General features: G+C 35.2%; 1 protein-coding gene across 2 annotated transcripts in view; it reads right to left on the bottom strand.

Annotated features, from left to right (window-relative positions):
* FSTL5 (follistatin like 5) overlaps positions 1-15,217 on the bottom strand; it is a 948,118-nt gene that overhangs the window by 32,647 nt on the left and 900,254 nt on the right. For both annotated transcript variants that reach the window (XM_020969711.1, XM_020969713.1), the window contains one exon: positions 14,471-14,595. In XM_020969711.1, coding sequence (XP_020825370.1) covers positions 14,471-14,595 — 125 coding nt within the window. The remainder of the gene's footprint in view (positions 1-14,470; positions 14,596-15,217) is intronic.

Raw genomic sequence — 15,217 nt, 5'->3', positions numbered from 1 at the left:
ATCCTCAGAAATGATTTTGTAAAAGTTGCAATCATTTTAATGGGCTTTTTGTAAACACCTATTAGTACTACAATGTTAAATGAATAAATATCCAATGAAATAATCAAAAAGTAAAACTTATTTAAAAGAAAGTGGCTTGTCAGGAAAATAAAGTAGTTTGCATTTAGATCACAGGTAGACATGTAAAAATATTTATAAATGTCTCCTATGTTTTTCTGCAGGCATAGTACATTATACCTAGAACCTGGCTAACAGTACAAATAGGTAAAAATACTACTTTTTCCCATATTTATCAAATAAGTACTAATCTATACTGGGTATCTTTTGGGAAAAAAATGAAAGTTCACAGAAAGACAACTTTGAATGTAACAGCTGGATTTACATTACAAACTATCTAGGGATACTAAACCTTAATGATGAATATTCACCTCTGCAAATAGCTTTTCACAATACATTTGGAACTCATTAATTTAAATATTTTTATCATTTGGACAGGAGAAGAAGTAAGAATCAGAATGTGGGAGAGGGAGGATGTTTGCCAAAGAAATCAACAGACTTACTAAAAATGTGGAGAGGCTATTTAGCTTACTGAAAGCAGAAAACTTTACAGGCCTATTAAAGCCACTTCAGTAGTATCTACCTTAGTAAACAACTAATGAGCTAAATTGCAAAGTAGTTTTATATATTCTCTGAAGGACCTTTAATTGACACCACTTTCAAATTAATGTTACTGTATGCACTTTAAACTAATAAAGCTGCACTTTTAGAAAACCATTCTCTAATTCCTGCTCTTAACTAATTCATTTTGGCTTGGTCCCCAATTACCCCAAATTAGTAAGCTCTCATTATGTAAAAGGTTTGAATTTCAGTCATAATAGAAGAAAACTTTTTAAAAAGGGTTGGATTCTTTAATTAGTAATTAGCAATAAAATAATATATTCATCTTTAGTAAATGAACTAATAATTTCAGACATATGCAAGCCTACATTCTGCTTTTTGGTTTCAGAATTGTAATAGCAAGAGAGAATGCACATTATTGTGAGACTGTGAGAGTAAGAAGGAGAGATTCTGAATATCACTAGTATATGAATACCATTAGATGATGCTAATGCATAATAATTTGCTATAATAGTACTGGAAATCAAATTGTTAATTAATGAGAACTTGGTAAGCTGCTTCATTATGCAATAGATGTGCAGTAATGGAAAGTTTTCTTTAAAAAGATACACTAGGGGGCAGCTAGGTGGCACAGTGGATAGAACACCGGCCCTGAAGTCAGGAGGACCTGAGTTCAAATCTGGCCTCAGACCAAACACTTGACACTTACTAGCTGTGTGACCCTGGGCAAGTCACTTAACCCCAATTGCCTCAAAAAATAAATAAATAAATAAATAAAATGAATAAAGAAATGAATGAACATACAAACAAACAAACAAACAAATACATAAATGAAAAGAAACACTAGTCAACTGAGGCTCAGTTGTAACCACAAGTCAAGAAGGAGAATTCCAGAGATGAAGTCTAACTAGCCAAGGTAGTGGTACTAACTGCAGCTGAAGCAATTGTCAATTTGACTTTCCCTGAATTTGTTGGCTATTATTCAGTTCTGGGAAACATGCTACGAGTTGTTGTATACCCTAAAGGATAAAAACTTGGCATTTTGATGTTTGGAGGCTAATGTCCTAAATACCTCATATAGTTATGGAATATTTTTATTCCTGACAGATGACAAGTTGGAATTCATAGTCTCTTTCTCCACATGGCTACTAATTTGATGTATTTCTGTGCTACCACTAATTTATAGCCCTTCTTGACGCAAGACTCCCATGCTTCATTTTTATTTAAAGCCAACCTCAAAGAACTTTAAAGCTAGGCCATCTGCAGGGTGAATTCCTTCATAAATGTGGGCCAATGTATAGATACTTGTGGTGTAAATAGAAAAAAAAACTACAAGTATTAAAAAAGCAAGAAGATCATTGTCATTTTCTGCACATTTGTTCAGCTGAGACAACAATACATCAGGTGTATATTTTCCTCCCTTAAAGATTTAAAATAAGTCCTTTTTTATAAAAAGGAAAACAAAGTACATGGGAACAAATACTGTGTTCTACTTCTTCTCTTTGCCTAGTCCATATGGACACGTTTTTGGTAAATCACTCTGAACTAACAAAATCTCTATATAGTCATCATTATTTTTTTTCCCTTCTATGTTGCATTCAAACTCCCACCTCTATGTCTTTGCACAAGAGATACCACATGTCTGGGATATACTTCCTGTTCACCATTGAATCAGAGAATATCTGGCTTCTTTCAAAGCCCTACTAAAGTGCCACCTCTTACATGATGACTTTCATGACCTTCCTAGTCATTAATGTTCCCTCTTGAAAGTTTTATTACTCTGCATGTGTTTTGTACTTATTAGTGTACATTGTATATATATCATATCTTCCCAGTAAAATGTAGGTTTCCTGAGGTCAAGGACTGTTTCCTCTTGATCTTTGCATCCCTGACACCTTGTACAATGCCTTACATGTAGTCATCCTTTAATAACTATCTACTGAATTAATTTAATACTACCCTCCCCTACTAGTGGGTGGCTAAGTAGCACGAGGAAAGACATTTACTAACTGTGTGACCCTGGGTAAGTCTTGTAACCCTGTTTTCCTCAGCTTCTCCTCTGTAAAATGAGCTGAAGAAGGAAATGGTAAATCACTCAGTATCTCTGCCAAAAAAAAAAAAATAAAAACAAAAACAAACAAAAAAATGCCAAATGGGCTCATGAAGAATTAGATAAGACAAAATAATTGTTAGCATAAATGCAACTTCACAGGAAATGAAATTAGCACTGAATATTAAAACATTAATAATATGATAACTCCAGGGCTGGCAGGGACCTCAGTGACCCCCAGACCCCTTATTTTTGGGTGATTCTATGGTGTAACAGTTAGTCCTCTGGACTCTGAATTCAGCAATCTGGTTTCAAATTCAGCAATCTGATTTCAAATCTCAGTAGAACCTGCAAAATAACATTTTGGGGCAGCTAGGTGTCACAGTAGATAGACTGTCAGGCCTAGAATCAGGAAGACTCATCTTCTTGAGTTCAAATCTGACCTCAGACACTTACAAGCTGTGTTACCTGGGCAAGTCACTTACCCCTGTAATGTGCTGGAGAAAGAAATGGCAAATTTTTCCAGTATCTTTCCCAAGAAAAATCCAAATGGATTCATGAAGTTGGACATAACTGAAACTTCTGAACAATAATTACAATATTCTTTAGAAACAGAAACCTAATGTTTTAGGCCCTTACAATGGCTAATAATATATGCCATATATATTTGGCATAAGTTGATAAGATATTTAGGCGTAAATTTAATTCCTGTACACTAGTTACATTTATGGTAACATTATAAGAAACATATCACAAAATATAATTATGAACTTTCATAGCCATTACTAGTGTTTAGATAATTCACTATATATGATCTCATTCATAATTATATTGCAATGTTGAGTTCACCCTATATAGGACCAAATCTTTATTCAACTTAATGAATTTTATGGTAAAATTTTCATTTGAAGAGTTAGAAAGTTCAGAGAATAGAAAGTTCACAAACACAAGTAAAATAAAAATCACCAAAATATGCCATGTATACAAGTAGTATAGCTGAAAGAACACTGACTCTGGAGTCGGAGGACTTGGATTCAAATCCCACTTCTAACATTAACTCTGTCACCTTAGGCAAGATATTTAATTTCCTGGACCTCCATTTCCTCATGTGCAAAATGAGAGTTGAGCTACATAACCTCATTATGCCCCTTTCAACTAAATGTATGATCCTGTTATTCTTTCAAAGGGGAAAATTTTACTCTGGCTGAAAACATTCATTATGGGATTTGGGAATTAGGAATATGAATATGTATTACTTGACTGATTTGAAAGAGTTGCTTGGACCTATAACAGTCTTGATTTAAAATATTTAGCACATTTTACTATGTTAAAAACCTGGTTATAAAATTATGCTGTATAATATGTACATTAAATTCAAATGAGGAACAGCTTAAGGCCCAAGAAACAATGAGCTATGTTCTCTGGCAATATATTAAAATATGTTTTGAAGTTCTAAAAGAATTGAATGCATCTCCCTAGTCACTTAACATCACTATCAGACAGTGTTTTAGGCATTGGAGTAGAAGAGCCCATTGGCCAGAATGTTTTCCCCATAAAAAGAAACCAAAGGTATTATGTCATTTTTTCTTCTGGGACCAACTAAAGTACTGTGGTTTAAGTATCCCCCTAGGTAATATTTATAAATAATGGGAATTTTCACAGGTATTACATTGTAACTGAAATAATTCCTATGGGGGCAACATAGAACAAATGTCCCTTGATGCATGGAAAAGCTGTTTTGATTTCTGCACCTGATAGATATAGGCTAAAAAGAGACCTTTTGCAAGTGCTTGGGGAATTAGTGCCCATTTAGAATCCCTGTATAAATCAATCACTTTACTGTTGACTCAGTGGGGAAATCTAAAACATCTTAAGGGAGTCATTTTTTTAAAGAAGAAAGATGGCCAGAGTAAAGGGAAACAGCTTCTTTACACTGCTTATGACTATTCAAATATCTCATCCAGAAATCATCTTATATTTAATCAGAATATTGAGTTCCCTAGATGGTTCTTTCAGAACTCCTGTCCTGTGTCCAAGCAGCTCCTCTACCAATAGCCATAGGGCCCAAAATTCCAGTTATCAGCATCATTCTTCGGATTCTGATATTATTTCTATAATGCTTCTATGTAAATTCAATTTTTGGGGGGAAGGTTAATGGGTTAGGTACATTAGCACCTAGTCAAGTCAAGTCAAGTCAACAAACATTTATTAAGCAATTGCTAAGCCATAGGTACTGTGCTAAGCCCTAGGGGAAACAAGGGATGTTAAAAAGAAAAAGAAAAAAAATCACTGCTATAAAGGATTTCACATTGTAATAAGGCAGATAACACAAGCAAACAACTATCTAAAACAAGATATATCCAGGATAAATTAGAGATAATCTCAGAGGGAAGGCACTAAGATTAAGGAGGATTAGGAAAGACTTCTTGAAGAAGATGAGGCTTTAGCCAAGTCTTGAAGGAAGACAAAAAAATAGGAGATGGGGATAAGGGTGGAGGAGAGAGAGAGAAAGAGAGAGAGAGAGAGAGAGAGAGAGAGAGAGAGAGAGAGAGAGAGAGAGAGAGAGAGAGTAGCAGGTTTGGAGCACATCCAGTGTAAATGTCTGGAATTGGGAGATGGAGAGTTGTGTGTAAAGAACAGAGAAGGCTGCTGTCATTTGTTAAGGCTGGTGGCAAATAAGGTATTAGAAAATTGCTAAGACAGGAGAGGGCCAGGTTATTACAGGATTTAAAAAACAAACAAATAATTTTGTATTTCATCCTGAGGGTAATAGGGAGCTACTGGAGTCAATTAAATAGGGGAGTAATACTTACTTCACCAATTATGATTTTATTAGTTGAGAATGGGATCTATGGAAATGCTCCAGACCATTAGAAATTTCCTAGCACTACACACAATGGGGAAGTGAGTGGTCAGAAGTTAATAGTAGGTTATTTTAGCCTAGGAATCCTGGAAAGGAAGGAATTAGGAAAGAGTAAGAATTAGGAAGTTAGTAAAGCACAAAATAATATATTCACAATTGTGTTTAGGGTTGGCCCTTCTCCAAGGAAGTTATATTTCTATAGATCTTAGAATCACAGATTTAGTGCTGAAAGGGAATTTAGTGGTCATCTGCTCTAAAGTCTTCATTTTGTAGATGCAGAAAGAAACCCCAGGCATGTGTTAAATGTCAATGGCCAGTGACTATGTAAACAGCAAGAGTAGGCTGTTGGCATGCTTAATTGTAGTCAACGAAAATTAATGTAACACTCCTGCTCTGTTATGCATTAAAAGTAGACATTATTAAGAGGGGAGGCAGCTGTTGGTATCCATTACCCCAAGAATTCCTCTAATGTCCAAGCCAATGCTTCATTGTGATGTGGAGGTGACTTGAGGTTCTAGAAGTCTGTGCCAGTGAAACACAGGCTCTGGCAGGAAAGGTTCGAGCATGGACCATCTTGGGTACTGAGCATATATCTGTCACCTGAGAAAGAGCTTGGCTAAGTTTCAGTGCTAGAGGGCTGGTCACAAGGTGAGGATTAATTTTAGTTACAGCAGTTTTTAAAGATCATGTGCAAAGGTTAAAAGAGATTGCAGCTGAGCTCAGTGGAGCGAGTATCTGCACTGAGGAAATGATGGATCTCTAAAGTTCTAAATCATGTGCTTCCACAGATAAGTGATCACATTGCTATGGTTACCAGGAGAGCTGCCACACCTAGACTCTATACTCATAGTCTTAGAGGAAGGGAAATGACAATGAAATGGATAAAGCCTAGAAAAAACACTGGAAAGACCAAACACACCTAGGAAAAGATGGTATTAGAGGAAAGTATTAGAGGAAAGATAATTTTGAGGACACTGAAGAATTAATCTCAAGGCTAGGTGAAAGAAGGTACAATGCTAAATTTACAGGAAAAAAAAATCAGACCTTGTTATGGCCCATGCCCAAAGAGAAAGAATCTCAATAGTTATGGCACCATATACCTACTTCACTATTAAAATAAAAATGTGATGATAATCTACACATCCACAAAAGGCATCTTTGAGAATAGAATAGGCAGGCTTTCACAAACTGTGCAAACCCTTTGACCCAGCAATAGCATTTCTAGGGCTGTATCCCAAAGAGAGCACAAAAAAGAGGAAAGGATCCACATGCACAAAAATATTTATAGCAGCTCTTTTTGTGGTGGCCAAGAATTGGAAATTGAATGGATGCCCATCAATTGGGGAACGGCTGAACAAATTGTGGTATATGAATTTAATGGAATACTATTGTGTTGTAGGAAATGATGAGCAAGCAGACTGCAGAAAAACCTGGAAAGACTTATATGGACTGATGCTGAGTGAAGTGAGCAGAACCGGGAGAATGCTGTACACAGTAACAGCTATGTTGTGTGATGACTAACATTGATAGACTTAGCAACTTCTCAGCAATGCAAGGATCTAAGACATCCCCAAAAGTCTCATGATGAAAAATGCTATCCACATCCAGTGAAAGAACTGTGGAGTTTGAACGCAGATTGAAGCATACAATTTGCTTTTTTTTCCTTCTGTTTTTTTTTCTTCTTTCTTGTGGTTCCTCCTATTGGTTATATTTAATAGGAATATATATGTAGAGTCTATATCAGACTGCATGCCTTCTTAGGGAGGGAGGGGAGGAGGGAGGGGGAGAAAATTTAAACTTAAAAGGTTATGGAAGCAAATGTTGAAAACTAAAAATAAATTAATAAAAAATTAAAAGAAAAAGAAAAATGCATATTTGATATAGAGTTAGACAGTATTTTTAGTTCAAAATGGTTTAGATCTTATACTTCATGCAGAGTTGTGATAGAAATAAACATTGTAACCATTCTCTTCTGTTCTCACATCATTGCAAAAAAAAATTAGGAACATGGAGAGATACATTAATCTTTATGACTAATGGTAACACCATTCTCATTTCGTTGAAGATGAGGATGCATTCAAAGACACTCAATTGCTTAAGAAGCACTTGGAGACATTTGATTGATTCTTAATCATGAGAATTTGATATTCTATTTCAAGTCAGTTGAAATAAACACATGTAAGACAGTCAGTGATTGTAAGAATGCATTTATGTGGGTATACTATACAGAACAAAATTCAATGCAGTCTGTGGTAAGTTAGCTATATTTTCTTCTTTCAATGAACATTTCTTAAGGATCTGTTGCCTATCTAACACTAAGCTTTGTATCTGGTTAAGATGATGTCCTATAAACTACAAAGCTTCATGTTAATATAAAGTTACTACAAGATTATTGTGCAAAGTCTTGCAAGAAGGCTTCCATCCTGTCTCTCCCTCCAACATGTAACAAAGTTCTCCTTGGCCCTCTTCTTGGCCTATTCCCTCCCTCTTAGCAATGTCATTCATTTGGATGGTTTTAAATACCTCTGTAGGAAGAGGACATTCAAATCGATCTCCCTAGTCCTCAGTTCTTTACTGACTTTCAGATGTGCATCTCTAAATGTCTTTAAGACTTACTTTTTTACTTGGGTTTCTCATTGTCACCTCACATTCATCATGTTTAAACTCAAGATCATTATATTTTCTCCTAAACCTGCTCTTCTTTTTGACTTTATTATTTTTAGTGCAGTAACCCCCTTCCAGTCTCACAAGGTCATAAGTTTGCAACTATCTTTGACTTTCACCTCCTCTTCATCTCTCATATCCAACTAATGACCAGTTCTTTCCATTCAATCCCTGTGTGTTTATGTGTGTGTATACACACATATAGGGATATACACACATACCCACACATGATATAATCACTCTCATCTAGGCCCTAGATTATTATTACAGTAGCCTCCATTTTTTCACATACATAATCTATCTTTCAAACCAAATTCATAGAAACCTTTCTTACTCACAGATATATTCATTCCATCGTCCTACTCAGGAACTTGCAGGGCTGGGCTTTGGTGTCACCTCCTATGAAGCTTTGCCTCATATTCCCATAGGTAGGACTCTCTCACTCTTTTATTTCTGTACATGCTATACTCCTTCAGCAGAACACAAGCTACTTGAAACCAGAGAATATTCTGTGTTTCTGTCTTTGTTCCCTCAGCATTTAGTACAGCATTTGCATATTTGTTGTTGTTATTCAGTTGTTTTTCAGTCATATCCAAGTCTTTGTAAGCCCATCTGGAGTTTTCTTGGCAGATATACTGGATTGATTTGCCATTCCTTCTCCAACTGGTTTTAGAGATGAGGAATTGAGGAAAACAAAATTAAGTGACTTGCCCAGGGTCATACAGCTAATAAGTGTCTGAGGTTAGATTTAAATTCAAGAAAATGAGTCCTTCTGATTCAAGGGCTGGTACTCTATCCACTGTACCAAGTAGCTGCCCATTTGCACATGACCAGTTTCCAATAAAGTTTTCTGAGTACATGGAATTTCTCTCTTTAGAGGTCAATCACATACTAACATATTTTCCTCTTTTAAAACTTGCACTCAGGGCAGAAAGTACTACTTCCTGCTAATACTTCTTTCTGGACTGAGAAAATCTTTTTTACTCCTAGATCATTTGTAGAACTGAGATCACAGTCTAATGAATGCTTAGAATTCCAGATAATCAGTTCCATTCACTTATCCTGTACTCATCTCTTAGATGCTGACAATTAATTGGGGTGGGTTGTGACAGTCAGATGGGAAAAGGAATGGGGTAGATCCAGGTTCCCAAAAGGAATATATTTTAAACATAAAATAATGAAAATAGAAAATTTCCACCAGCAGTAAGGAAAAGAGTGTGTCAATTTCCTACAAGGGGAGAAAGATGGCTATATTTCCCTTGGGAAATTGACAAGTAAATTTGAAGTTCATTGCAATCTTCATATTGCCAGGGCCTAATATAGTACTTAACACATAGTAGGTTCTTAAGAAATGGCTGCTAATTGATCAATAAGATCATGGATCTAGAGTTAGATCTCTTATTTCATAAATGAGGAAACAAATGTAGGAAGGAAAGGCAACTTGCCCCCAAATCACATAGATATTGAGTGATAGAGGTAAGTCTGAATCTCTCTTCTCAAACTCCAGAATCATTGTTCTACTATACTACATTGCTTGAATATCCGTTATTGCTTTATAATGTTTATATTATGAGGGAGTTATGTGGTACACATGCAATCTCCTAACACATTAGATATGCCTGGATAAAAATGGATTCTTACAAAAATGTATATGTATGCTGAATTTATGTACAATAATGGAATTCTGTTTTAATGACTACCATGTTAGTAGCCAATTCTATAAAATGATATAATGATCATGTCTCAATTGATAGACAACCTTGGCAATAATTGACTGATATGACTTGAAAATATTCTATCTAAATCAAAGCAAACAGAACAACACGTGATAAAATAGATGATTTTGACAGAAATTTCCTTTTTTATTGGTTATATTATAAATATTTGGGGCTACACATGAACATTGGGCAGCTAGGTGGAAGAATGGATAGAGTACTGGGCCTAAAATCAGAAAGCTTCATCTTCCTGAGTTCAAATCTGGCCTTAAACATTTCCTAGCTATGTTATCTGGGGCAAATCACTTAACCCTGTTTGGCTCAGTTTCCCCATCTGTAAAATGAGTTAGAGAAGGAAATGGCAAACCATTTCAATATCTTTGCCAAGGAAACCTCAAATGGAGTCATGAAGAGTCAGACACTACTGAAAAAATGAATAAACAACAGTAACAACTACATATGTACAGTGATTATTCCAAAAGTCTTCATGCACTTTTAAGCTATTAAAGCTTTAAGCTAAACTTTTAGAATTCCCTGTATATAGACATGATTTATGAAAACATCACATTTTTTAGCAAATTCAGTGAATGAGAGTTAATTTATGAGCTACCGCAACAATATTTTAGTTTGTTTTAGAAATTATAATTCACCAAAGGAATTGTGATACTTTCCAATCTATCTCTCATTTATTTTTTTCATATAGCAGATATTTAATGATTGAATTAAATTGGATTGATCAAGTTAGAAACCTATTATTTTTCACATTGAGCACTGAAAGCTCTAAAGTAAAACAAAATTTATACATCATTCCAACATCAATACCACATTTTAAAATACATATCCAATCTGATTAAAATAGCTCATATTGTACTATGAAATAATTATTACAGAAATGCATAGTATTTATTCTCTCTGCCATTGATTAATCTTTCAGTAGAAAAATTACCATTTTTGCATAATTATCAAACATTTTTAACACCTACTATATGCCAGAACAAATTCCCTCAATTTTGTTGTTCCAAGTGTAACATGTAGCTAACACCGAAGTACCACTTCTGCTCATTGTGATAACGTGCTTCTTTTTTTAATGACATTTAGATACAAAAAAATAATTTGGATATCTCTTCAAGCTCATTAAAACAGGATTTTACCCACATAGAGTATATTATCCATTTAACTGACTACACCTAGATATATTAGAAAACTACCAATGCATTTCAATTAAATGAAAATATTTCCTAAAGCTAAAAAATCTTTTTTTTTTTCTCTCTCTCTCTCCTGATAAATAAAAAAGAATGAAAAGGCCAAATCTTCACTTTGGTACCATCATCACTCCCTTGTCACTTCCTTGTCACTTCTACCACAGTGTATTCTCACCTTTTTTTATCATGTTAATAGGTAGCGGATTTTTTTTCCAGCTTACATAAACTGATATTTTGGTTTCAGTTTAGAAATAAATGCTGTGCTAGATCAGTTCACTAGACATATATTTTAATACAGAAGTTGCCCACACATAAATCAAAATCTATGGCCCAATTCTATATTTTTGCCATTGTAAGTCATTTTGACACAACACCATATAAAAGGGTAATTAAAAAGTATTTTGCCAACTAAGTATTCTGATTCACCTTCTGATCATAACTCCTGTCTCACTTCCCTCAATTTAGCTCCACGGAAAATAGAGATCTACCACAAGAATTTCTAGGTTGAATAGTCTGTTTTAAAAATGACTGTTAAGACAATGTGATTTTTATATAGTCAAATCTTGACTCTGCTAACTAGCTGACTTCTCTGGGTAACAGTTTCTTCTCATGAGGGTGTTTATTGGACTAGATGACAGCTGAAACCCCTTACAATTCTAAATCCTATGACTCTGATAATGACATAATATTGCAGTGATCTGTGATGTTGAATTTTCAGGTACTTACTCCATTGACATAAGTTATAATCCTCCTATAATATTACCTTTGAGGGCTTCTGTGACCAAAAAGTCATCATTCTGAGGCCAACTTGGATCCGAGGCCTAGTCCTTGAATAACAATCATAGTGTTGTTCCTCACTAATTTGATGGAACCTATTATGGTAATCCTAGTGTCTGTCACAAATATTTCAATAGAGTAAGGGCATAATAAATGTTGAATAAAATTCTGTGAAAATGCCATGAGTTCTGGCTCTTTTAGGGCATCATGACCAGTCATATTATCACCAGTTGCAAATTATTTCTAAATGCACCACACTTAATCATTCATTTCTATGATTTTTCTGATTGTTTTCTACTTTAAGAAATGCTTATGGTATCATGATGGCATGATTACCTGGGCCTCTAAGATGCTATTTTCCCCAACTTGCCACTACCTCCTTGGGGAAATCCTGACTAAGAATATTTTGATACTTCATTTCAAGATTGGTTCATGTTGCCTCTAAATAAAACAGTTCATAAACTCTATCTCATTATTCCTGTCAGGAAAAAGTAAAGATCAAGACAACTTATGATAATTCACTTTTCCATAGCATGTTAGTACAGTATAAGTTCTTTGATTCCATACTTGTAGTTCATAAAACTGTGATTTCATTGCTGTAGATCAGGGGTGGGGAACCTGCAGCCTTGAGGACACGTGTGGTCTTCTAGGTCCTTGGGTATATTCCTTTGACTGAATCCAAACTTTACAGAACAAATCCCCTTGATAAAAAGATTTGTTCTGAAAAATTTAGACTTAGACTTACTCAAAAGGCACACCCAAGGACCTAGGAGGCCACAAAAAGGCCTCAAAGCTGCAGGTTTCCCACCCTTGGTGTACATAATCTCTCTGCTGGCAAAGATTGTGACTTCAGATGCTGTAGAACGGTTGTATCAAATTCAAACAGAAATGGGGGCCACTAATTTACAAATATGGGTCTCTGTGAGTTGTATTTTGACTTAGTTTTAAAATGTATTATATATGTTTTGTTGAGTTTTTATTTATTTTATTAAATATTTCCCCAATTATATTTTAATGTAGATGAGACCCTACTCAAGAGTGTTGCAGATACCTACAGCCAGTCAACAGGCAGTATGTTTGATAACTCTGCTTTAGTAGAATGTCTTCACAGATTGCTTCAGTATAAAGCCAAACAAAGACACAAAAGAAAAAAAAAAACATGTGGTCAAACATCTGACATGGAGACTCTGAAATTAGCAAGACTTAAGTTGGCCTAAGTTCAAAGACTCTCCAGCAGACCAAGGAGAGGGTAGATCATTTTCTCTAAACCTCTTGAAATCTTCAACATTGTTCCCCACCAAAAAGAATTATACACCAGATGCAGAGTAATTATAGTTAAATTCACAGAGGATAGAAGCCAGAACTTCCTAAAAGATAAAATATATGCTTTTAATTAATTAACACTGGAGAACTGTAATATCCAGAGTACTCACTTCTTCAGCCCCATTAGTTTCTATGGCTTATGCCCAAAGCACAAGCAAACTCACAAGTTTGAGGGGTATTTGGGCCTATGACAGGAACCCTCTTCTGCTACAGTGACTGCATGAACACTATCACCTATCAGCCATCAATCAAGGAGAAACTGTGCTAAATTAGCAGATTAATGCACGGGGAAGGATGTCATTATAAGCAGCTACACTGGGCCCAAATTAAAGGGCCTGAAATCCATTTGAGGCCAGTACTGCCTCCTCAAAGGGTTACTCAAGGTTTAATAAGGAAATTTGTTACCTCCCAATAGGAGGAGGCTAAGGCAGCCTTCTAGCCTAGCTTCAGGGATTGGCTTATCAGCAAGGGCCCAGAAGGAGAGAGCAGAAAGTGATTGATAGGTTAATGCAGATAAAAGGGGAATGCACAAAAGATATCAAGAGAAAACTGAACTAACCCAAGTTTCACAGGCAGATAAATGAAAAAGAAAATTAAAACCAGAAAGTAAAATGAGTGAAACCTCAAAGAGAATGCAAAGGTTATTAAAAATATTATATAACATGAAGGTAAATGAGCCAGTAAAGCTTGAAAGGCAGAATTCTCAAAGCTTTTTCAGCTTGGTTGGAGCTTATGCTCCATTTGCATAATTTTTATGACACAATAGTCTCCTTCACTGGAAAGTAAGGCATCAGAATAGGACATTAATGGAAAGAATGCAATGGATAAATAAAAAAAAATAGACTTATTTAGATAGTTTATCGGTTAAGAGTAATTTTTGAGTCATCTGGTATTATATTTAGGTAAGTTGGGTATATGTTTGCACATACTATATATTTAAATGATGAAATTGTGGTTTCACAGCATTTCAACTGAGACTGGAAAAGGAACACAAAGGTCACCTAGCCTAAATCATGCAAAGAATTTTTTTTTTTACAATATTGTCAATAGATTTTGTGGCCTCAGCTTGTAATATTCCAGTAGGAAGAAATTTAGTACTTTGTGAGTCAGCCCATTCTACTCATGCAACTTGCATTGTGAGAAAAGTTCTCTTTGTACAAAGTCCAAATAGACACCCTGCCAATTTTACTCATTGCTTCCAAGTGGCTTCTTCATTTAGAGCCAAAAAAAAAGCAGGATGCCACATTATGGTACTTACCTCATATGGGTGATGATGAGAGTTGTAGAAGGAATGAAAAAGTCATCAACTCTGTCAAATTGCTTCCCAACTGGCTGGGTGTGAATTGTGTGGTGAGAAACACTGCCGCTGGCCTGTGTTATTACCTAAATAATGAGAAGCATAATTAAGTACCACTCAGGCTCATGCATTAAAAGAAAGAAAATAAAAATTAAATGCATACATTTTGAATAAAGATTTTAAAACAACAACAAGGCTTTTAAAGAGTTACTTCCTGTCATCACTCTTGGTAAAATTATCAGGCATTGTAAGTCATGTTCAATTCAATAACATTTTTCATAGTAACTTCATATGCAAAAGATGTGACAACAAATCCTAGAACACAATCTGTCATTGTATTCTTCCCATTCATGCACCTCCAAAATATGAAACCAAAAGTAGGAGTTGGCATTTTTCTTGTTTCCTCTAGCTACTTTTTGAGATCTTCCCTCATGTCACCACTTAGCAAACGTGCTTCCTTTGAGGTTCATGATGTTGAATTTTATCTCTCTTAACTGACCCTTGCTGCTGTCATCTACTTCCACGAAGGCCCTTTTCAATATCTGGCCCAAGTTCTTCAGTATCCCATAATCTTTCCTCCTACTTGCTTTCATTTTTTTTGGATTGATAATGTTTCCAAACACCCTAGCCTTTTTAATCAAACTTCTCATTGCTTATAATCTCCACCTATACTCAAAGTATCCAAAGAGATGGACACACTTTAGATTT

Source organism: Phascolarctos cinereus, unplaced genomic scaffold (genome assembly GCF_003287225.1).
Source record: "Phascolarctos cinereus isolate Bilbo 61053 unplaced genomic scaffold, phaCin_HiC Scaffold_9;HRSCAF=440, whole genome shotgun sequence".
In the NCBI taxonomy this organism is placed as follows: domain Eukaryota; kingdom Metazoa; phylum Chordata; class Mammalia; order Diprotodontia; family Phascolarctidae; genus Phascolarctos; species Phascolarctos cinereus.
Note: the sequence above shows the minus strand (reverse complement) of the source record. Positions and strands in the feature narration are given on the sequence as shown.